This window comes from Ambystoma mexicanum, chromosome 1p (assembly GCF_040938575.1).
Source record: "Ambystoma mexicanum isolate Mex_15411 chromosome 1p, UKY_AmexF1_1, whole genome shotgun sequence".
Lineage (NCBI taxonomy): Eukaryota > Metazoa > Chordata > Amphibia > Caudata > Ambystomatidae > Ambystoma > Ambystoma mexicanum.
In genome coordinates, this window is record NC_090921.1 from 81,842,530 (window position 1) to 81,868,018 (window position 25,489).

General features: G+C 45.9%; 1 protein-coding gene across 2 annotated transcripts in view; it reads left to right on the forward strand.

Moving 5' to 3' along the window:
- Nucleotides 1-25,489, forward strand: part of LOC138566375 (procollagen C-endopeptidase enhancer 1-like) — a 315,017-nt gene that overhangs the window by 166,233 nt on the left and 123,295 nt on the right. For both annotated transcript variants that reach the window (XM_069643547.1, XM_069643557.1), the window contains one exon: nucleotides 24,706-24,964. In XM_069643547.1, coding sequence (XP_069499648.1) covers nucleotides 24,706-24,964 — 259 coding nt within the window. The remainder of the gene's footprint in view (nucleotides 1-24,705; nucleotides 24,965-25,489) is intronic.

Here is a 25,489-nt window from a genome sequence, read left to right on the forward strand (position 1 = left end):
ATGCAGGCTACGTTGAGGATTCCAACTAAGTGCGACATATGCTAACATTCACAACTCTATCTAGATGCGAGGCAGGCTACATCGAGGACTCCAACCAAGTGCGGCACATGCTAACATTTACCATTCCATTCAGATGTGGCGCATGCTAACAATTATTGCACCTGTCAAAGGTTGACATTGGCACTAGTTAACATTGGCTGTGCGGACCTATCAATGATATACAAAGCGCTATACAAATGCCAAGCAGCATAACATAACAGTATGTTAGTGTGTAGTGCAACATTTATGATAGTCAACGTTATGGAGGGGTAGGTAGAGTGGCGAGGGCTTTCTGGGCTCTACCCCCCACCCATGCCACACTTTCAGTTTTGTGTGTGTTTCTGTTAACTGCTGGTTTCCTTTGCTTCCCCTGCGGACAACGGCAGACATCTTGGAGCCGCCAGTGCTGGAGCCGCCCTTTGCCTTCGGGTCCTTAGCCGGAGGTCTGCCAGGCAGAGGGCTGCCTTGGTTGGGTCAATTAAGGCCAGACAGTCAGCCAATCAAAGGGGAGGGAGGTCCGAGAAGCGGGTGGAGGGAGGGGAAGCCAGGGGAACGGGATGAGCGTAGTATGAGGGGGTCTGGGGGTGCGGGGTGTCCAAGGCTGCATGAGCAAGGAATGGGGTAATGGGTCCCTGCAGCTCTCCTGGGGTCGCCGTGCTGGTAATGGCATTCTCCCAGGTGAAGCTGCAGGCCCAGGCCCGAGTGGCCAATCACGGGGGAGGGAGGTCCGGGAGGCGGGCAGAGGGAGGGGAAGCAAGGGAACGGGATCAGCGCAGTACAGGGGGGGCCTGGGGGTGGGGAGGGTGTCCGAGGCCACATGGGCAAGGAATGGGGTAATAGTTCCCTGCAGCTCACCTGGGGTCGCCGTGCCGCAATGAAAATGTAAAATGTGGGGGGCCATCAGAGGGCGCACTGATGCATCTAGCATAGTCACTGCGCTCGTAGACCACCGACTGAAATGGGTCCCGAGGCCCCAATTCGAGGACCCCCCCCCCCAGTCAAACGAAATGAGGGGGTGCGTCTTTATAAGCACCCTCGTGACACCCAAGCGAAATCTTGGCTCGAATTGACCCCAGATTGCTGAGGAAACACAGAGAAGGCGGAAAGCGGTCGTAATCCCAGGGACACTTTCTGGCAGAATCCATGCAGCAGCAGTCTCCCAGAACCGAGCTGAGTGAGGCCCGGCCAGGCTGCAAGTTAATTTGGAGAGTAGCACGAGCAAGGCGGTGGGCCAGTTCCAAAGAGGATTACTGGATATGGAGGAGATCTTCCTCCAGGCTTGATAGAGGAATCATCGGGACCTCAGAGCCAGGGGAGCCGATTTATGAATTTCCCGGCGGGTGCCCAAATATAGGAAGTGACATCATCTGCAGTTATATGACTGCATTTGCATGTAGTCGCCAACTTGGTGCAATGGGGGTGGTGGGGGCGCAGAACAGTGGAAACATTGCTAGCATGTACTGCATATACTAAAGTCAAGTAAGAAGGAGGTTTAAGCCTTCCAGTTGCATTCCAGTAGGCCAACACTGCCCCTACTCCACCCCTCTATAATCATCCAGGTTGTAGTAACCCCGGTGCACAGATGTAGAAGTATACCCAACCCAAATGATTTTTAGAAATTGAGGGACAGATGCAAAGCAAGAGCCTCTTTCTAATTTCTAAACATCGTTTTTTACCCGGCTTTTACCCAGGCCGCCAGAGAGAGACACAGTATGGATGTAACAAAGGGCCATCCATACTGCGGCTCTTCTCTCCGGCCCAGGGCAGGGGGGCTCAGCCCCAACTTTATTCTGCCAGCGGGTTCCCGGGCCCCGGAGCACCCCCATACTCTGTGCCCATGCTTGGAGCAGAATGGACCCATTGAGCTCTGTGACCCTTCGAATCCGGCCCGGTTAGAAAACCTGAAAGGCCAGGTCGCTGTTGAGTTGACGGTATGCATAGGTCCATCAGACAGTCCCGGGGAAAAGCGACAAGTTTGCTGGGTTGCTCGACTGCCAACGTGGACCTAGGGAGAGGCCCTGGCCATAGCTGTTTACCCTAGGAGACATTGGGGTAACTAAGGGGTTACAACACACAGGGATTGCAGAAGTGACATCTCTGGCACCACACAGGGTTGGACAGCTGCCATAGTACAGTGCAGTTGGACAGGTTATCAAGCCTTGTTCTATCGAGAGAGGGGCGCCCGCTACCTTTGCAAACCAAATTTCAAGGAACCTGGGATTGGTAACCCTAGGTCTCCTGGGGGCAACCAGACGTGGTCTCCCTCTCACTGTGCTTAGAGAGGCATCAGCTTCACCTCACTGATGATCCCCAACAAGGTTGAAACACGAGTATGGGGTTGCTGGTGGTATTCTCGTTCAGGTTGGAATTGCCATTGCATTTCGGTGCTGGACTGCCCCTGGGCAGGACTAAGACTTATGTGCAAATGGATATTTCCCATCTGTGAAAGGCACAGTGAGTAAAAGCAGTGGCTGCGAACTCTCAAGTGGTTAATAACCACTGAACAGGTTATCAAGTCTGTTCTTTCGAGAGAGGGGCGCCCGCTACCTTTGCAAAACCATTCTGAGAGGAAGTGGGAGACCTGGCCAGGGGGCGCTGTAGTGAGATGGTGGCCAGAGTCAGAGAGGCCATCAGGAGAGACACCAAGCCTGCAGACCAGAATCTCACCACCTGTGCCTTAAAAAGGCACCAACAATATGCATATCTTATTCTCAAAGGGCATCTGAATGTGCGCATGCCCTACCACACGTGTTTGTGCAAATAATGGGGAGTTGCTGCACATTTCAATACCCATCGCAAATTCGCTAATAGGGTGCTCTTTGACATGTGAAGAAATGTAGCACATTACCCGGTGTCTGTATCAAAAAAAAAAAAAAGGTTGCGCTCTGAAACACTTGTGTGCGAGCGCGATAGAAATAAAATATCAATATCAATATCAAATCATGACAGGCTCATTTATGACCCTGCCAGTCATGTGTATTTAAGTGTGGCTGTCGCGGTTTAAATTGCGGCTGTCACACTTATTTATTAATTTATTTATTGGTCATTTATATAGCGGCCATACACTTAAACAAACACAGGGAGGGTGACGGCTACAAGGATTAACATTCTTACTAAGCATTGGTACATTCAGAATGGACAAGTGCAATGCGTTTAGAGGTACAACATAGTACAGGGTACAGGAGGAATACAATACTGTTACAACACATGACAGGAATATTGAACGTGCCTGACAGTCGTTACAAAATGTGAGAGCTAAACCTGAAGGAGTGATGGGGAAGGGGAGGTGTGGGTTAAGATGCACAAGAAAACAAAATAAGTGCACAAGACAAAAGTAAGGAGAGAGGAGTTGTGGGAGGGAGTGGAGGGCAAACTCTACACAACCAGGCATATAGACTGTCCACCGGAAAACACCTAGATTCGATTTTACATGGGCTCACTAAAAATCACATAAGTCAACAGTGGCAGTGACGATTAAAAACACCTAGATTCGATTTTAGGCGGACACACTAAAAATCACATAAGTCAACAGTGGCAGTGATGATTAAAAACACCTAGATTCGATTTTAGGTGGGCTCACTAAAAATCACATGAGTCAACAGTGGCAGTGACGATTAAAAACACCTAGATTCGATTTTACGCGGACACACTGAAAATCACATAAATCAACAGTGGCAGTGATGTTTAAAAACACCTAGATTCGATTTTAGATGGGCTCACTAAAAATCACATGAGTTAACAGTGGCAGTGACGATTAAAAACACCTAGATTCGATTTTACGCGGACACACTGAAAATCACATAAATCAACAGTGGCAGTGATGTTTAAAAACACCTAGATTCGATTTTAGATGGGCTCACTAAAAATCACATGAGTCAACAGTGGCAGTGACGATTAAAAACACCTAGATTCGATTTTAGGCGGACACACTAAAAATCACATAAATCAACAGTGGCAGTGATGATTAAAAACACCTAGATTCGATTTTAGGCGGGCACACTAAAAATCACATAAGTCAACAGTGGCAGTGATGATTAAAAACACCTAGATTACATTTTACGTGGGCACACTAAAAATCACATGAGTCAACAGTGGCAGTGATGATTAAAAACACCTAGATTCGATTTTAGGCGGACGCACTACAAATCACATGAGTCAACAGTGGCAGTGACGATTAAAAACGCCTAGGTTCGATTTTAAGCGGGCACACTAAAAATCGCATAAGTCAACAGTGGCAGTGATGATTAAAAACACCTAGATTCGATTTTACTTGGGCTCACTAAAAATCACATAAATCAACAGTGGCAGTGATGTTTAAAAACACCTAGATTCGATTTTAGATGGGCTCACTAAAAATCACATGAGTCAACAGTGGCAGTGACGATTAAAAACACCTAGGGCCTCATTACACGGACGGCGGTAAGGGTTAACGGTCACCGTTAATGGCAACGGTGACCGTTAACCCTTACCGCCGTACTACGAGGTCCCTTTGCGGGTTGGAGGATTTAACGCCTGCTTCTTGCAGGCGTTAATATCCAACCCGCTAAGGGACCTCGGAGCTAATTACGGCACCGCAAAATTGCGGTGCCGTAATTAGCGCCTTCCCCATTTCCATAGAGCCCTATGGGGCAGAAATGGGAATGGGGAAGGGCAATGGTGGAAAGGGGATTTACCGCCCCTCCAACCTTGGAATGGGGCGGTAAATCCCCTTTCCGCCAAGGCGATGCCGGTATTTTACCGGCATGGACCAAGGTGCTAATAGCACCTTGGTCCACCGCCTACCGTGTAATGAGGCCCCTAGATTCGATTTTACGCGGACACACTGAAAATCACATATATCAACAGTGGCAGTGATGTTTAAAAACACCTAGATTCGATTTTAGATGGGCTCACTAAAAATCACATGAGTCAACAGTGGCAGTGACGATTAAAAACACCTAGATTCGATTTTAGGCGGACACACTAAAAATCACATAAATCAACAGTGGCAGTGATGATTAAAAACACCTAGATTCGATTTTAGGCGGGCACACTAAAAATCACATAAGTCAACAGTGGCAGTGATGATTAAAAACACCTAGATTACATTTTACGTGGGTACACTAAAAATCACATGAGTCAACAGTGACAGTGATGATTAAAAACACCTAGATTCGATTTTAGGCGGACGCACTACAAATCACATGAGTCAACAGTGGCAGTGACGATTAAAAACGCCTAGATTCGATTTTAGGCGGGCACACTAAAAATTGCATAAGTCAACAGTGGCAGTGATGATTAAAAACACCTAGATTCGATTTTACGTGGGCTCACTAAAAATCACATGAGTCAACAGTGGCAGTGACGATTAAAAACACCTAGATTCGATTTTAAGTGGGCTCACTAAAAATCACATGAGTCAACAGTGGTAGCGCAAGGAGACACACAATGCAGCAGGCTGCCGTAGTAAGCAAATGCAATTCAAAATATTCTTATTTGCAATGGATGAAGAGAGCACAAAAGAATTTTGTGAAGTCACCCAATGTGCATCGCAATCTCACCCCATAATAGCCCAGAGGGCTTACCTTCCAAGAGTTGGTGGCGGGTGAGGGGGAGTCCATAGGCCTCCAGGCCACGGGAGGGCAAAGGAGCCCATCCGGCATCAGAAGAAAAGGGAAGATGTATGGTTTTTTACCAGTATGCAGTATCGGATGCGATAGAGTAGAGATCATTGTGGAGCATGTCTCGCATCCCTGCACTGGTATAGTTTCACTCCAGTATGCAGAGTCTGATGCCTGGAAAGATGACAGCGAAGCCTGAGCTTTTCTTGCACTCTGTGCACTGGTATGGTTTCACCCCAGTATGTAGCATCTGATGCCTGGAGAGATGACAGCGAAGCCTGAGCTTTTCTTGCACTCCGTGCACCGGTATGGTTTCACCCCAGTATGCAGCATCTGATGCCTGGACAGATTAGAGTAATGTCTGAAGATTTTCTTGCACTCTGTGCACTGGTATGGTTTCACATCTGATGTCTGGACAGATGACTGCGAAGCCTGAAGCTTTTTTTGCACTCCATGCACCAATATGGTTTGACCCCATTATGCAGCATCTGATGCCTGGACAGATGACAGCGAAGCCTGAAGCTTTTCTTGCGCTCCGTGCACTGGTATAGTTTCACTCCAGTATGCAGCATCTGATGCCTGGAAAGATGACAGCGAAGCCTGAAGCTTTTCTTGCACTCCGTGCGCTAATATGGTTTCCCCCCAGTATGCAGCATCTGATGCCTGGACAGATGACAGCAAAGTCTGAAGCTTTTCTTGCACTCTGGGCACTGGTATAGTTTCACTCCAGTATGCAGACTCTGATGCCTGGACAGATAAAAGCGCTGAGTGAAGCTTTTCTTGCACTCCGTGCGCTAATATGGTTTTTCCCCAGTATGCAGCATCTGATGCCAAGACAGATGACAGTGAAGCCTAAAGCTTTTCTTGAACTTCGTGCACTGGTATGGTTTCCCCCCAGTATGCAGCATCTGATGCCTGAACAGATGACAGCGAAGCCTGAAGCTTTTCTTGCACTCCGTGCACTGGTATGGTTTCACCCCAGTATGCAGCATCTGATGCCTGGACAGATGACAGCGAAGCCTGAAGCTTTTCTTGCACTCCGGGTACTGGTATGGTTTCACCCCAGTATGCAGACTCTGATGTCTGGACAGATGACAGCGAAGCCTGAAGCTTTTATTGCACTCCGTGCACTGGTATGGTTTCCCCCCAGTATGCAGCATCTGATGCCTGGACAGATGACAGCGAAGCCTGAAGCTTTTCTTGCACTCCGTGCACTGGTATGATTTCTCCCCAGTATGCAGCATCTGATGCCTGGACAGATGACAGGAAAGCCTGAGCTTTTCTTGCACTCCATGCACCAATATGGTTTCACCCCAGTATGCAGCATCTGATGCCTGGACAGATGACAGCGAAGCCTGAAGCTTTTCTTGCACTCTGTGCACTGGTATGGTTTCCCCCCAGTATGCAGCATCTGATGGCTGGACATATGACAGCGAAGCCTGAAGCTTTCTTGCACTTCGTGCACTGGTATGGTTTCCCCCCAGTATGCAGCATCTGATGCCTGGACAGATGACAGCGAAGCCTGAAGCTTTTCTTGCACTCCGTGCACTGTTATGGTTTTCCCCCAGTATGCAGCATCTGATGCCTGGACAGATGACAGCGAAGCCTGAAGCTTTTCTTGCACTCCATGCACCAGTATGGTATCACCGCAGTATGCAGCATCTGATGCCTGGACAGATGACAGCGAAGCCTGAAGCTTTTCTTGCACTCCGTGCACTGGTATGGTTTCCCCCCAGTATGCAGCATCTGATGCCTGGACAGATGACAGCGAAGCCTGAAGCTTTTCTTGCACTCCATGCACCAGTATGGTTTCACCGCAGTATGCAGCATCTGATGCCTGGACAGATGACCGCGAAGCCTGAATCTTTTCTTGCACTCTGTGCACAGGTATGGTTTCCCCCCAGTATGCAGCATCTGATGCCTGGAAGATGACCGCGAAGCCTGAAGCTTTTCTTGCACTCCATGCACCAGTATGGTCTCCCCCCAGTATGCAGCATCTGATGCCTGGATAGATGGCAGCAAAGCCTGATGCTTTTCTTGCACTCTGTGTACTGGTATGGTTTCACCCCAGTATGGATCTTCTGATGCCAGGACAGATGACCGCGAAGCCTGAATCTTTTCTTGCACTCCGTGCACCGGTATGGTTTCTCCCCAGTATGCAGCATCTGATGCCTGGATAGATGGCAGCAAAGCCTGAAGCTTTTCTTGCACTCTGTGCACGGGTATGGTTTCTCCCCAGTATGGATCTTCTGGTGTGATGACCTACCTGCCCCGCAAGTGAAACTTCTCTCCAACTCAGTATAGCGGTATGGTTTCTCGCCCATATGCAGCATCTGAGGAGAGCCATGACTGAAGCTTTGCTCGCGCTCTGTACATTGCATCCTTTTCCCAGAAGGATTCTGTGATATCTGGATGACGCCTTCTTGAACTCTGCACACTTGTATTGGTTCTGTCTGTCCTAAGTATAGATCCTCTGATGTGATGCTACAATGCTACGATGCATCAAACAGACTGACGTTTGCTCACTCTTGTAATGCCGTACGTCTGCTGTTGCAAGAGTTGTTGCTGTCTGTCTGCTGTTGCAAGAGCTGTTGCAGTTATCTCTTCTGCACCCTTGTTCCCTTTCGATTCGATGGTCTGGAAAATGGGGGCGTCCACTGCTGCTGCTCTCGGAGAAAAAAAATCTATCCCTGTTTGCATTTCCATCCCACAAACAGGGATAGATTTTTTATTTCTTTGCATTACAAAGAGTCCGGCTCTTTAATGACTCGTCACTGTGCCATCTGCTCCCACACCCACATGAGAGATGGAAGCCAAATGAAGCAAGCGCATCCTCTGCACTCCTTTCAGGACCGTGTGTGAATCTGGCCGGTTCCATGCAATAATGTCCCCGCAAAAATGTCCCCTGACAAAAAAGTCGATGTTTTCAGCAGAGACATCATTACAGTGAACATGCAGAGGACGCCCCTGCAACCCCAGAGTTATTTGAATAAAATGTTCACAAGGCGAGCAGGGGTCATCCCTGCAGCCCGTCCCCACGCATAATATAATGTCACCAATGGCTTTTCCCGGCAACATTATGTATGGGGACATTATTACCTGATACCATACGGGCCCACAGAGCACATCAGCATCAGGGCCACCATCATCATCTCAGAGAAGTCATTTTGGCCAAATCATTTGGGGGGGGAGGAGCGGGGAGGATTCATACCAAACTCGTTTTGAAACTGTTTACTCGAGAGGGTGGAAAAAAGAAGGGGAAGTTTCCTGAAGACATTTGTGGGAAAAACAGATGATAGACCTGCCATTTCAAGTCAACGGTTAGTGAGAACATTTGGTGCTGAGAAATGTGGTGAATACATCATTAAAACACAGTATAACATCCAAACGCATCACACGCAGCCACTGCTTTAGGGTGCGAGCTCAAGGCCTATTTAGCAAGGGGATGGATTCTTGTCCTGTCAGGAAAGGCGGCCATTTTATGAGGATAAAAGCAGGGAAAGTGTCATTTGATGAGGAGCGCGTGGTGTCCTGCGAAAGAGTCAGATCTCTTCAGAGCAATCCTATTAACATGTTTCCACAATGCTCCATTCAGCTCTCAAAGTTTCTATATGTCTCCGAATTTTTTTTTACATTTTCAGTGTCCTTAATATTTCTATTAGTGAACTTTCTATTTTCCCAGAGGGCCCCTAAAAGGACTCATAACAAGTAGGGTGGCAAACTGGCGGTAAATCTTCCAACGTAATGCCAAAATCATCTACTGTTACTGACGCTAGGACCCTCGGCATCACTGCTGCATTACGAGTGGTGGTATGGTGGTGTAAACGGAGTATAGCGCAGGGGCAACAGGCTGGTCTTGGAAGCAAGACCACCCAGAGCCACAGAGGTTCGAATCCCGGATCTGTGCTTAGTAACAGAACTCAGGTATGGTATTAGGCACGTTATAAAAACCAATTAAATACAAAATAAATAATTACATAGGACTCCATAGGGATTTAATGCAGATTTGCCACAAGCGGGTCCTCTGCGCAGGAAATCTGCCGATTTCTGGCCTTAAAGTGAAGGATTTACCTCCAGCATCATCCTTGAGACAGACCCGCCCACTTGAAGTCAAACTGGGAATTCGGCAATGCAGTTAAACTGGGCGTAATTCCGTGACCACCAAAACAATTGGTTTTAATGGAATTACAGACCATTCTTTTACCACACTGAACTCGTAACAAGGCCAATAGCATTTGCATTGTGTTCCTGCTAATTACGCTTCACATTGGCATGTACCTCTCACCATAACGTAGCCGGGATAGAGCTTAGGAAGGAATAGTAAAGAAGGGTGCTTCCAGAAGAGGCGGCAATGCTGCGCTCCCACTGCACCGAGTGGCTAGTGACGGTGGGCTTTGGGGTTCCCTTCCGCAGAACCTGTATGAGGACCTCACCAGCCTAAGATGGGCAACTTTCTGATATCCTTCTGCAGCGCACTTTACATATATGATATGATATGATATGGCATTTATAACGCGCCTATACACAGGTGTTTCAAGGCGCGAAATAGCAGGAGAATAGCTCAGAGGTCTTGGGAGGATAGCTCAGAGGCAACGTGCTCGCCTTGGAAGCAAGACGACGCAGAGCACCACAGGTTTGATTCCCGGGTCCACGCTTAGAAACCTCTGGGTATTAAGCGCGTTATAAATGACCTATCATATATCATATGTGTGGGACCAGACATCAGAAACATCTCTTTGAGTTTATATGTCTGAGGGGCCTCTCATTTGGACATTATTTCCAGGATGGTGCCTTTAAGTAAAGCGCACAAACAGCCCAAAGGCATCGAGGCGCTGTTACATTGGTATACCATCATTCATGACCTCGATCAGTGTTACAGGTCTGGTTGCTGCCACACTTAAGAGTATATTTCATAACAGAACGACATTACTGATATAACCCTTATGTCTGGGAAACATCCCCCGATCCCCCGATTGCATAAATTACTATCAATATCACCTGCGAGAAGCACCCAAACCTTATGAACTGCTTCGATCACACGCTACATTGTTTGATTATTTTAGGAATTAATGAAAGGGATCACTTGAAGAAAGTGTGACATGGATCTGTCAGAGGAATAAAAAGGCAAAGGGAGACTTTAAGTGGAGAGGCACAAGAATAATGCATTGCTTCTTTCATGACTTGCTCTTCTCCCCAGCCATCACATCAAGGGTGAACTCACAGGATACAAGTCATTGCCTGCCCCCCTTGTGAGACAACACCCCGTAAATGAGAGAGTTTCACACGTACCAGGAAAACCCAGTTGCACTAGTCCAAAGACTGGGACTTGAACAATTTAGAATTGACAGAAGGAAATGCTAAAAGCTCCAATGGAAAACAAAAAAACCCTCTCTATTTATGGAGAATTGTGCATGCGAACTGCAACCATGCGATTGACATCAATATATCAATATATATATATATATATATATATATATATATATATATATATATATATATTTGTATATGGTTACAAAAAGCCTTTACAAAAAGCACAATAAAACATAAAAGAGTAATAAAAGGATTATTTCCATTATGCTTCAAAATAAATTACTTCTAAAAACAATTGACAGCAATATACAAACCCGACGTATTGGTGAGATGCAGAGCAGCATTACATTTCAGCATTTCCGGATTCTCAAACGGGATGCACTCTAAAATGCGGAGAAACAGGGGCTGCACCCATGCGCCTGTTCAGAACACGCCCTGGGGGAGGTGCAAGTCATGGCAGGGTCATTTCTGACCCTGTCATGATTTGTTTTTGAATTGTGACAGCCGCGGATTAAAGCACGACTGCCACACTCGTTTTTTCTTCCCCATAACGGGTATGCACGTGCTTTTTTTTTGTCATTTCAACGAGACAGGCCCCTTAACGGCCCATCAGAGTGAAACGCACTCCCAGGGCCCAAGTGGTTACTGGGACCCTGGCCTACATTAGTGTCGAGCGCATGCGTCTGATACTAGTCGCTACGCTAATGCATGCAAAGGGTCTGGACAGTGCATCTTTGCGCCACTGACCGGCCACTCCTGAGATGTGCAGGTCACCTTTGAGAATAAGGGGACCTGCACATTTCTAAAAATAGCACAAATGAAAGGAGCGCATTCTGTGCGCTCCTTTCATTTGCGCTATTTTTTGTGTACCTTCCCCACTGTATTTTTCCAACAATTTTTGGATTATTGTACAAAGTGTATAGCAATGGGATACACTTTAAATGGCATACGTTACAGTAAAGTGTATGGGAAATAGTCTTCTTCAACGTGGCTGTGGCAATGCTATATCCTTTTTGGATATTCCAATTAACCGAACCCTTTCCATAGCCAAGGGTTTGCATGTAAGCCTGAATGTTATCTGGCAATCGTACCCTGTGCGGGAGGGTGGAGGGCTCATTTATCACATCAGAGTATCACACCCCTTTAATTCCCAGAAAATCAGGCCATGTGATCAGGCCCTGCGAGTTCGTCAGCAGCTCCCACCTCTCTAAGTCCCTCTAACAAGATATTGTTATAAGTACAAGCTCAAATACAAAATAAAACCAATCTACCGTGTGCGGCCTGATAACCATCCTTCCCAACCACAACTTTCCTAGTGGTGAGCTTCAAATACATATTATTGCACTTAGCAGGTCACCTTTGACATCACTTAAGGCCTAAAACATGAGGGGTTAGACAGCTGCAAGGGATCATGGGATTCTGTCACTTCGCCCCAGCCTTTCCCTGTGAGAGAAGGGAGGTGAGCCCACTAGGCAATACCCTCCCTAGGGGTAGAGGCAAGCAGGACCTCACTGGAGGAGACCCTCCCCCCTCTGGGACAAGGACTCCCGTTGTTATGCGGTACTCCCTGAAACAGATCTTCAAAGACATCTACTGAAGAAAGACATGAAAAACCAATCAGTTTTTCTTATTGCCATCCAAAATACTGCAATGGTGCCTGTGAAGGAAAACTTGAGTCATACTGAGATGAAGAAAACCAGTGGAAGAATAATGATCGTGCGTGAAACGGAAAGGAATGGCTTCCACGCTGTGCAAGGGAAGTCCCATGCCGGCGTAATATTAGGAGCCAGAGGGTTACATGTCTTTATAATGTCAAGAAAAATAGTGCCAAACTTTTTCATGACTCTAAAATAACAAAAATATTTCGAATTGATTTCTCTTTTTTATTTTGGGGCTTCCCCCCTTTTATTTTGGGGGGGTTCACCCCAAGCACCCAATTTTCCCTGCTTTACTAACCCTTCCCAAACCTGCCCACCCTTTTTAATACCTTAGCCCAGCTCACACATATACTCTTATTAAGAATTTGCCATTTTTGTCGTTATTCATGTTTCACTGAAAAAGTTTGTCACTATTTTAATTTTTTTATAAACACTGTATACCGAGGCAGGGGCCTAGAAAGGGAGATCTCCTGTGAGTTTTATACTGCCTCGCAACGGTACACAGAACGAAGATTGGACGTGCAGCGTCCGATGAGGATGGGACGCCCAGGTGGAGCAGTAGACGCCTGGCATCGAAGAGGAGAAAAGAACCGGAGCCCCGAGAGGGACACAAGGCGTCCAACCTTGAATGAGGAGTAAGTGGTGGCGTGGCCACAAACAAGCTGTGGTGGACTAGTCGGTCCATACATTTCGCTGACACCACTTTCACTGAGAGGGAGCAGAGCGAACCAAAGGAAGAAGTGAGAGAGAACCTTATGGGAAACTACGGAGAAGCTGAAGAGCCAGCTGAGAAGTGATTCAGAGGGTCCCACACTGTCGTACCACCTGGTGACGCTATCCCTGAAGAGCTCAGGTAATGGGGAAAGCAGGAGACACGGGGGGGGGTAATGAAGATAATAATTAGAAGATTCATATCACTCCCAGTCAAAATAAGATTTCTGGAGTATATGAGAAGAACGAGAGTCATTACTGGTAAACTGGTCTCAGTCAACATACAGTATACAGTATCAAGAGTGTGTGAAGAGAGTCAGGATCATTACTGGAACGCACATCATTTCTGGAGCGCTCATACTCGTCCCAGTCAAGACAGAGTATCAAGAATAAGGAGAGTGAAAACCATTCCCGGAACATTCCTATTTATTCAAGTCAAGAAAAAGGGTGAATATTGAATAAAACGAAACCTTTAAACCAGAATGCAGAGGAAAGTATAAAGAACCAAGGGAACTCTTTTCCACAAAAAGCGTGTAAAAAGGAGGGAAGGAGTAGTCAAAGAGAAAGGATAGTTGAATCTTGTAAAAATCCAGTGCCGAACTGTGGGGCTTGATGAAAGTAGTCACCAAGAACTGCTTAAAGTACTGCTACTGAACTGAACGTGGTGAAAACACAAACCAGCTCAAAGGAGAAGGGAGTAATTCTCCTGTGCTTTGTGTTACAGTGGTAGGGTCAGAGTAGGGTAGTTTTTGGACAGTGGACTTATCTTGATTTGGACTATCATTGACGACTGACGAGCACCCTTTAATATTATTATTATTATTATTATTAATATTATGGTATTTGCTGAGTGAAGATCTCACTTCAAGAAGCAACAGAGCGCTTTGCAGAGGTATGCTAGTTAGTTTGGTTAGATAGCGAACACCCTTAGCAGCAGGAAAGTTAAGAGTTTGTCTACTTTTCATTTAATAAATCAATACTGAGATGACAAGTCAGAGTCTGTGTCCATCTTCTGACCCACCACATAGCCTATTGAAAACTAGAGGCCTGAGCCAGCAGACCCAGGTTCACTATTGACTGAAACACATGCTGGTCTCATAAGCAGTATGCACAGAAATTGATTGTAACTCTGAAGGCAAGTCCCTCTTTACGCACACTCCAAAATAACGACAACCCGCTAGGTGTATAAGGCAGGGAATAGCGTTGCAAGGATAACAAAGTTTGTTTATACAGAGCACAAATATCAGCAAAGGACTCTGCTGCTCGAGAGCGCTCCAACTCTAGCAGTTACAGACATGGGCTTAAAACCCAAAATATGTCATCCATAGGGTACACAATGGGTGTCACTGATTGGAGGCACACTACACATGGGCCTGCTCCATAAGGGAGCAAGGCAGTAATTGATTGGTTCTGTCCCCTCGATCAGGATCCACGTGGGTCAGCTGAGCTCATCCTCGCAGTAATAGCCTGGCACTTAAGGGGTTAATGCTGAGATTTGACTTCCTATAGAAATCATAACATTTTCTACATGCAGAGCCCAGTGTCTGATACAATAGTAATAATAGAAAGCGAATAGAGTATTGTAGTTTAATGGGGTGGGGTACATGCTGCTTTCAATGTACCTAATGCTGACGAACGTTACATTTAAATAAATACAAAAATGCTTTCTCCATGTTGTATGTGCTTTGTAAAACAGCGCTGGCAATGTAGCATTTTGTAAGTGAAACCTAAATAGGAACCACAGCCTTTTCACAGGTAGAGTCAACACTGGGCCGTGGTTCAAAGGCAGCCTGCCTTTGCCAGCCTGATGAAGAATTGTTTAATTATGTGGGATCTGGCATAGATAATTATAAATAATTTGGAGACGTGGTGTAGCAAAGTGAAGGGGGGCACACATCCTGAAGTGAGAAGGGCACTAACCCTTATATTAGAAAATCACATAAACCTTTTCCTATCTCAGGTGGGTGGACTGACATCATGTGCATTCTAAATTGATTTGTCTAACCCAAACCTGTAGAAATAGATGAAACTTATTAGAGCCTACAGTTAAAGCTCATGTTTATGATGGAAACCCATAACCCCATTTAGACGTGGTTATATCAATGCCAGTTCAACTATTTGAATATTTTGTTAGAAAGTACCAAGTAAAATGCTATGTTTAAACTGAAGAGAATACCTTAATACACTGGACAATAAGTGGCAATGTTTTCTTTGCAGATTAATATCTAGAAATGTATTTAATTGATATTGTCTCATGAAAGCATACTGTAATTGTTTATAGAAGTTCTCATATCTATATTTGCAAGAGGAGCAACCACCTTTAATTCTTTTATTTAAATACATTTGAGTTTCAATCAAATCATTGTGAGATTGTCGCATGAAAGCATACTGTAATTGTTCATAGAAGTTCTCATATCCATATATTCAAGAGGAGCAACCACCTTTAATTCTTTTATTTAAATACATTCAAAGAGCGGGTCTTTTGTCCTACAATTATTAATGCAAAGATTAACATATATCAAAATGATCTGTACATGACATGAATGCAGTGTCCAACCTGAGGTTCTAAGGGCTTTTGGATAGACCGTACATTTATGTTCATACAAGGAAATAAAAATAAAAAATAGATCTTTTTTTAATGACGTAGGCTTTACATTGTCATTTTGTTGCTTACACAATATGCCAAAATAATGAGTAATGCCATGGGGTCAGTATAGGGTGCTGCAGATTTAGGGCCTCATTGCACGGTAGGCGGAGAACCATGGCGCAATTAGCGCCATGGTTCATGCTGGCAAAATACCGGCACCGCCTTGGTGGAAAGGGGAATTACCGCCCCATTCCAAGGTTGGCGGGCTGGTAATTCCCCCTTCCACCATTGCCCTTCCCCATTCCCATTTTTGCCCCATAGGGCATAATTAGCTCCCTGGGTCCCTTTGCGGGTTGGTTTTTAACGCCTGCAAAAAGCAGGCGTTAAAATCCACAACCCGCAAAGGGACCTCGTAGTAAGTTGGTAAGGATTTACCGGTACTGGTAAACTCTTACCGCCACCCGTGTAATGAGGCCCTTACACTTTTCCAGAAGGCATGCTCGAGAAAGAGCAACCAGCTCAGCAAAGTGTGCAAATTAACATTTGGCAATTGCTATGCATCTACCATTTCTAACAGTACAAACTGCACAACCCAAAGAAAGTCTTCCCTGAGAATTCCTCAAACAAGATCCCTGCAAACAAACAGAATAATCTTAGGGTTCTGCGGCGGAACATCTTTCAAATCGATTCTGGGTGTCAAATGAATTTCAGTAATGAACAAACAGTCATGGGATTCACCATCAGAATGCGACCAAAGCATAAATGCAGGATTTTAAATGGAGCATTGCACTACAGTTACATTAGTAGCAGTGTATCGCAGTTTGAGAAAAAAACACACATGGAAGCAAAATGTGTAATATTTTCAAGTCACCCTAAAACAAAACGGAAAAAAACAGATTTGCATGTTCTGCTGCTGCGTGTGTTCATTTTCTTTTACAGAAATGAAGAGTCAGGATTAGTAAACCCACAGATGTTGAGAATATGGACTGCTGATAGGAGTCTGATAAGCCAATGCAATAAATAGAAAATATAACATTAAAAGCTGCAATTGTGACTGAAACCAACTTTAAATGTAGCCAGCGCAGAATTCTAACATATGGGAATCCTTTCAGCTCACAAAGACCCCATTCCCGAGCATACAGGATGGGAGGGTATATCATTTCCCTTCCCAAGCTAAGAAAGTCTTTGAAGCCTGGCTACTTCCGATAAGGATCATCCTGCAAACAGGCGAAGAAAATCAGACTGCGCTATTAAGTGAAGTGTGGAGTTGTATTACTTGCCCTCTATGTATGTTAGGGGTGAGCAGTGTAAGGGTGCAGAAGTAATACTTTAACAAAGAGGGAGGTCATATTGATTACTATAAACATTTATTCAAGGGTTAAAGGAAAAACGCTACCTCGCCCCAACCCTAAGGGGGTTTCCCTGCCTCAACCGAAACTAGTTTCAAAATGTCCATAGCAAAGGTCCCAATGTCCAGTATCAAAATCCTAACTCTGTCCCTTACACTGTAAGATAACTAAATCAAAGGGGATGTATTATTGGTCCAGAGGAATGATATGATATGATAGGTTATTTATTTATCTCCTGGCCAAAAGGCAGTTCTTGTCTTGATAGTGTTTTCCCAATGTGGTTTCAGCCACTTCTTAGCTGTTGGGGGAATGTCTTTCTTCCCCAACCTTTCTCAGGCTTACAGTATAGTTCAATTGTTGGTGGGTGAAATGTTTCCCTTTGCCCAGACCTTCTCAGGCTTGTGTTTCTGTTCCACAATTTGTGGGGGTAATGTCCCATTCCCACGGCCCTTCTCATTCCCACAGCCCTTCTCAGACTTAAGACTTTAGTTCCTTGGGTTCCCAGGCCTTGGTTGACAGCCCGTGTTCCCTCTCACCAGGTACTACACCGAAGAAGAACAGCCTGGATGCACTCCCCAAGCTGTACTGAGTCCCTAAACATGGTTGACAGCCCGTGTTCCCTCTCACCAGGTACTACACCGAAGAAGAACAGCCTGGATGCACTCCCCAAGCTGTACTGAGTCCCTAAAAATGGTTGACAGCCCGTGTTCCCTCTCACCAGGTACTACACCGAAGAAGAACAGCCTGGATGCACTCCCCAAGCTGTACTAAGTCCCTAAACATGGTTGACAGCCCGTGTTCCCTCTCACCAGGTACTACACCGAAGAAGAACAGCCTGGATGCACTCCCCAAGCTGTACTGAGTCCCTAAAAATGGTTGACAGCCCGTGTTCCCTCTCACCAGGTACTACACCGAAGAAGAACAGCCTGGATGCACTCCCCAAGCTGCACTGAGTCCCTAAACATGGTTGACAGCCCTTGTTCCCTCTCACCAGGTACTACACCGAAGAAGAACAGCCTGGATGCACTCCCCAAGCTGCACTGAGTCCCTAAACATGGTTGACAGCCCTTGTTCCCTCTCACCAGGTACTACACCGAAGAAGGACAGCCTGGATGCACTCCCCAAGCTGCACTGAGTCCCTAAACATGGTTGACAGCCCTTGTTCCCTCTCACCAGGTACTACACCGAAGAAGAACAGCCTGGATGCACTCCCCAAGCTGCACTGAGTCCCTAAACATGGTTGACAGCCCGTGTTCCCTCTCACCAGGTACTACACCGAAGAAGAACAGCCTGGATGCACTCCCCAAGCTGTACTGAGTCCCTAAACATGGTTGACAGCCCGTGTTCCCTCTCACCAGGTACTACACCGAAGAAGAACAGCCTGGATGCACTCCCCAAGCTGTACTGAGTCCCTAAACATGGTTGACAGCCCTTGTTCCCTAAACATGGTTGACAGCCCTTGTTCCCTCTCACCAGGTATTGTGCTGAAGAAGAGAAGCCTGGATACACTCTCCAAGCTGTAGTTGGTCCCTGACCCTGTGTGGCAGACCTGGTTCACATTTACTAGGTACTGTGATGAAAAAGAGTAGCCTGGATACACTTCCTAAACTGCAGTGGATCCCTGACGCTGGTTGGCATGCCTGGATCCCTCTTACCTGGTACTGCAATGAGGAAGAGTTGCCTGGATACACTCCCCAAGCTGTAGTGGGTCCCTGACCCTGTGTGGCAGACCTGGTTCCCATTTACCAGGTACTGCAATGAAAAAGAGTAGCCTGGATACACTTCTTAAGTTGTAGTGGGTCCCTGACTCTGGTTGGCAGGCCTGGATCCCTCTTACCTGGTACTGCAATGAGGAAGAGTTGCCTGGACACACTCCCCAAGCTGTAGTGGGTCACTGACCCTGGTTGGATGACCTGTTTCCCTCTCACCAAGTACTGCAATGAAGAAGAGCAGCCTGGATTCACTCACCAGGCTGTGTTGGCCCATACAGACTTGGTTTACTCATATGCTAAGTACTGTATGAACTGGCCATTAACCTCCAGTTCTCTTTAATGGGGTGTTTTATTGGTGTGCTACCTGCATACCTTATGGTGTGGTTTTCGGGGGATTCAGCTCCCTCAAGGTGGCTGGACCTGTTTGTGGGACCCTGGTAACTTAATGGAGCTTCCCTCACTCTGCTGTGGCTCTGCAGTCTTCTTTCCTTCCAGGACAGCAGTGTATCAAACTCTCAGGCTTCCCGGGTCCATGGGGCCCCTGTGGTCATAGTCCGCCTGCAGGCTGTGCGGTCCTCATGTCCTGTACTGGCCTTTGACTCTTCCCACTCTCGGCATCCCGGTCAGCTCCCGTCTGCATGTTGGGCCCATGCTGGCTCTCGCGGCTCCTCCAGGTAGGGCATGATCTTCTTCAGTTTTTATCTTGTTTCTTCCAATCCATTGTCGAGAACCACTAGAGTGGTAAAAGTGGTCCCAATGGCTATTCGGTATTGCTTTACACCTCCTCCTTGTCTCGGTACTAAGTGAGTGGTGCGGTGTTAACTCACTAAGGATCTTCCTCACCTCAGTACTTACTACCTGGGCTGCTTTAGAAAGGTGCATAGGCTATGAGGGTAGGGTTGAAGAAGAAGGAGGTGAAGGAAAGTTGGGAAGGGGGTCTAGGGTAAGGTGATTCATGGGAATAGCACATTCTGCCGATGTGGTCATCACTGGTCCCAAAGGGGGCTTCCAATTCAATGTGATCCACCCGCTGAGTGGCACCCCAGAGGGACTATCGGGTAGTGGCCTCACCACCCTTGTCTGATGGAAGGTGCTCAGCCTTCGGAAGCAGTTACAACACCCTGGGATTCATCACAACAGTTTAAAAAATAATTTATTTTAGATATCAATCTTTGTTCCTGAACAGTTCAAATCTACTAACTTAATTAATGTTATTATGTTTATAGCTAGAAAGAGCTATAACATACTTTATATCACGAAATAAGATGTCATTAGTAAGAATAAAATCAGATAATTTCATTACATTGCATTTGTGTACAAAGCAAATTAGAAGCAGCAATTCCTCTCAACGCATAGGCTTAATTCTGTTTCGCAAGCTTCCCAGTAGCCAAAGCTCCCTTTCAAACACTATAAAGTGCAATGTGCAGGGCCCTGTGTTCAGAGTTCAAGCAATAGGACCAGAATGAGTCACTCTCAATGTTATCAAGGGCCATCACATAGGGACCCAGCATATTATATACAGGGGTCCATGTTCCCGGCAGTCTGTTAGAACATGTCAGGCCGATTCAAGTTTTTGTTTCAAACCGCATAAGCGGCAGGACCTGCACTCCTTTGGTATACCGAGCTCAGGACCAATAGCTGCAAGCATGGGTAATTTATTTACATGTAAGAGTAGTAAAAATGTCCATAGCCCAGGTGATGGGCACAGTTTCAAATAAATGTGTGTTGTCTTGAATTTGTGTACTAGATTCTATATCACTGTGCGATAACCTTTCAAGACTGCCAAATGATTATAATTAGTTCACCAGTCCCAGTGCTCAAATTTCCATGTCATTCCCTTCTTTAATGTGTAACCGTTATCCTGGCAATTTGGTTTCCACTCGATCGTCTCAAAGGTCTTAATGACCAGCGACTCGAGAATAGGGCAATCCAACAGTTGGCGCAAAGGGCGAAATTGAGTTTTCTTTGATTTTAGATATACTACGCACCTCCTTTTAAGTGCCATAGTGCTTAATGATATAAGGCCTAATTCAAGCCAAATTATTACCATCAGGGTACTGGTACACCATCTCACAGGCCTTACTGAATGAACATACTTAACACTTGACAGGATTACATGTCTGGAAACTTCTCAAGAGGAGACAGAATTAACACCATAAAATCACAGATATTCAAATGAGAGAGAGAGAGACAAGGCTGCTTGCAAATACAGAATAGGGAATGTCTCCCCTTCAAGAGGAGCCTATAGGCAGAGCCACACAGTCTACCTGTTGGATGGAGGAACACAGAAGCCTGTGGAACACTGCCAAGCCCAGGAAGGTGGGGAGCTTGAGAAGCTCAGAGGCTCAGAGAGGAAGAGAGATGCTGTCACCCCAGAAACGGCATTCTGGCATCCCTCATCTGAGATGCTGAAGATGTGTCGGTCGCAAACAGGAGGTACCGAAGCTGAAGTCTCGAGTGCAGAGTTCAAGTCGCAGTTCCGTGCCTATCCGAGACACTGACTCCCACAATGAACAACACAACACGTAACCAGGTACGCAGCAAATACTGAGAAATGGGAGGACATCGGTCAGGCATCAAGTGACCTCACAAGGGGGTTTCAGTAATGAGAACTCCAGAACGTCCGAGAAGCCACCTAGCCCAGGAGTAGCTGAGCACCATGATACTGCACAAGAAGGAAACAGTATTGAGAACTCGAGACTGTCCGGTAAGTCACATAACCCTCAAAGGGCTAAGTATCAAAACATCCCATGAGGAGGTGAAACCAGGAGAAATCCCTGAACAGCTGGAAAGCCGTCTAGCTGACGCTGAGCTAAAAAGCAAGATACCCCATGAGGGGGTGAGAAACTTAAGAAGGGCTGAGGAGTCTGTAAGCCCACACTGAACTAACTCACAAGATAAGCCTCTAAGCAGGGGTGAAGAAGGGAAAAGGCTGAGACATGCCAAGTTACCACAGACCCAGAGCAGGAGCCAAAGATATTCTTAGATATGAGAGTGCAGGCAACGACCAAGCTACAAAGCCTGCTGTATCAGAAAAGGAGCAAGCTTACAAAATCCTTGATAGATTTAAAACTTGAACTGATAAGAACATTTGTGTGTGAATCCAGAGCAAAATCTACCGGAAAGAGAGCATGACTAAAGCACATTCTCTTTTGTATTGCACCAGCAGGCCTATAGCCTGAGGAAAAACCAATACCATTTTTTGGGTGGGGGTCAGAAACCACATACCACTAGCCAATGTACAGGGGGAGCAACTCTTCCTATGCTAAATCGTCTTGTTTTGCATTAGCAGTGGGATCAGGTGTTAGGGTACATTCGGTTTGGACCAGGCAGTTAATATTAAGACAATGGTAACATAAAAGCATGGAAAAGACTGAGACACCTTTAGGGATAAGAAGATACGCGCATATAATGCAAATTCCATTCCACATTTTTGGAAGTCAAAGTACGTTACTCTTAAAATCAGATGTCATGACATAAAACCAATTGTTGGCAAAGAAAAAAGGTGGAATTCTGTTTCTCAAGCCTTCTAATAAAAGGGTGGATGAAATGAAACGTGTATGTGTAAAAGTCCCTGGCGACCACGGATTGTGGGAGAGCTATTGGAAGGAATAACAATAACATCAACATTTTCAAAAATACTTCTGGAGTTCTACAACTGGAAGTCATTTTTTAAATATTGTGAAACCAATGGAAGTCTAAGGGGCCTCATTATAAGTTTGCCGGTCTGGGAACTACGGTACTGGTAAGCTTGCTGGTACCGTAGTTCTCAGACCGGCAAACTACGAGTTGTGCCTGCGGGTGCCTTTCTGCCCGCCAGGTCGGACCTGGTGGGCAGAGCGGCACCGTTCATAACAGTGCCGGTGCAATGGGAATGGGGAAGAATTTTTCCCGGTGCCCAGGTATGGGCAAGGCCATAATGACCCAGTAATGACCCATTTCTCGTCAACGGAAAAAAATAAAACTACTGGCGGCGGCCGTGCCTGTATTACAGGCATGGCTATCGCCAGCCTCGTAATGAGGCCCTAGGTCTCCTTAGCTTTTATCATTTTTACTTCTGGGCTTAGAAACATACAGGTCTTAACCGGAGCAATGCTTAAATCATCAGAAGAAAGAGAGCATTTCTCCATCTCATGATCCACTACAGGCTCTGCAATCCTGACAGTCGAGGGCGGTGAGGTTCGCGCTCTGTTGATGAAAGCATAGATTGCCCCAAAGAGTATGGAAAATTCTGTCTTTGGTGATAGGCCACCTGTGAGCTTTTCCAATCATGAAAGAATATGGGTCTGCAATGTGAAGCTGTAATAACATAAAGCTGGCTGTGTATTTAGCCATGTTGGTTTCCTTGTTGCCTTCTGGAATGCCGATAAACCTGACGTTATTCCTCCTTGAGCGATTTTCTTGGTCTTCGACCTCAGCGAGGTGTTGAGTTTCACACACACTGATCGGTCTTGTTTTGTGAGAATTGCGCCACGATTCTATTTCGTTGTGCTAATTCATCTTTCAGTGCCTTCAATTCTATAATTCTTCTGATTAATGTGACTGGGCATCTGCTTTATCTCTTTCATTGCATCATGTAAGTTCATTTTATATTCGATTATGCTTGGGTTCACTTTTTTCATGTCAGTTACAATGGCTTGAAGGATGTCACGTTGCTCCATTCTATTAAATACGCCTCTATTGGTGCGAAACAATCTCCTTGTATTTTGTAAAGATTTGGTGGAGGAGTTGCTGGTAATTATACCAGATTTAGGTTCTAACTAAAGAAGCCATGCTTAGGTCCTCTATAGATTTAAGGCTACAGGGAAGATTGTCATCCCCGGCTGTGTGATTGTTATACATCAGGCCGGGCATGCCACCTTATAATATGTATGTTGACTCCCCCCTGGGGTGGCCATATTTCCAAGCGATGGACAGAGGAAAGCTTTTAAGGATAATTGAATAATTGCTATGTGTGATACATGAGGGAAGACTTGCTGGGACCCAAGGTGAGCATGAGAGCCCCCAGTAGGAATGATCCGCACTGTAGTTTATTTAAATGGTGGCAGTCTTTCTGCTGCTGCAGCATGATACCCAAAATGCACTGGGGTCTGCTCCAAATTTCCATGCCATATTCAATGCGACAGTCTTGAGTCAAAATGGCCATGCATTTGCCTCTGATGCTGTGCAAGATGCCCAAAGATGGCTCCAAAAGTGGTCAACTTGCTGGTCTCTTTCAATTCCACCCAGGCTGCTCATTTACTTCATGTTGTGCTTGTCCGAGGATCTAGAAGAAAGCTTAGCTAGAAAGCGGGAGGATCCCAAATATTGTGGTTGAAGCCCATAAGGGATTGACTATATATGAGGACCATTTGGAGGTACAAAGGTAGGTTACAATGGCCACCAAATCCACCAGTAATCCAGCAGCTTTGTTATGCACTGAAGTCCAATTTCCTATCCTGGTGGAGGCTCTGTGCCAGGCTGTGTAAAGGTGTTGGCACAAAAGGATTTGGACAATGATTCCAGGTCTCAAAGGAGCCATAGTTTAGAGGGCTCTCACCAATTTAAGACTGCAATTTTTGGCTATGCAGAACAAGGGCACCTGGATAAAAATCATACAACAATGAAGAAATCTATAAAACAAATACATTGAAATTAAAAATATGCATCCAAAAAAATGTTGGTCCTTCGTATGCCCTTGCTAGAACCGCTTCTTTTGCTTCACCTGTGTCATGTCTGCTTTCTTCTCCCCTCCCATAGGTGCCTGAGGGGCAGGTGGTGATGCTGTCCTTCCGTGTCTTCGACCTGGAGTCCGACCCCATTTGTCGGTATGACTACCTAGACGTGTACAATGGCCACTCCACCACAACGCAGCGGCTGGGACGCTTCTGCGGCACCTTCCGCCCCGGTGCCATCTTGTCCACAAGCAACAAAATGATGCTGGAGATGGTGGCGGACGAAGGCACTGGTGGCAGGGGCTTCCTGGTATGGTACAGCGCAGGAATACCCCATGTCAATGGTACGTAGTGAGCGTTCCTGTCCCCTTTCTTTGCCCATTGAAACCTTTTATCACAGTGAATCCTTTGAAATAAGGTGCAAAGGAATCGCCCTAATAAAAGAATGAGATACACCCCAAAATAGTTTTGTTCTGATTTACTGATCTAGACATGTGACAATCAAAAGTAATTACAGCTCCACGCAAATCTGAATGGCCAGTCACAGGCTCCCACACGACCTTTCCTTCAGATGGGAATGTGTCAAGAAGTAGGAATCTGTGGTTGCAACAGAAAGGGGGAATACTAGTAACAGGTGCACTGGAGAAATCACCAGCTCATTATAGCAACAGAATCCATCAAATAAACTTAATATCGAATGAAGGCTGCTCAATAAACCCAATGGGAAGTGGTTTATCAAGTGTCTTTATGCTAAAGGTTACTTGACTCCCAAAAAATATTCCAGCAAAATGTAGACAAGCGTGCCTGCTTAGTTTCCTAAGGGAGAGGCAGGAAGCAAGTGGCCACGGGCTGACAGTAATAGAGTGCCA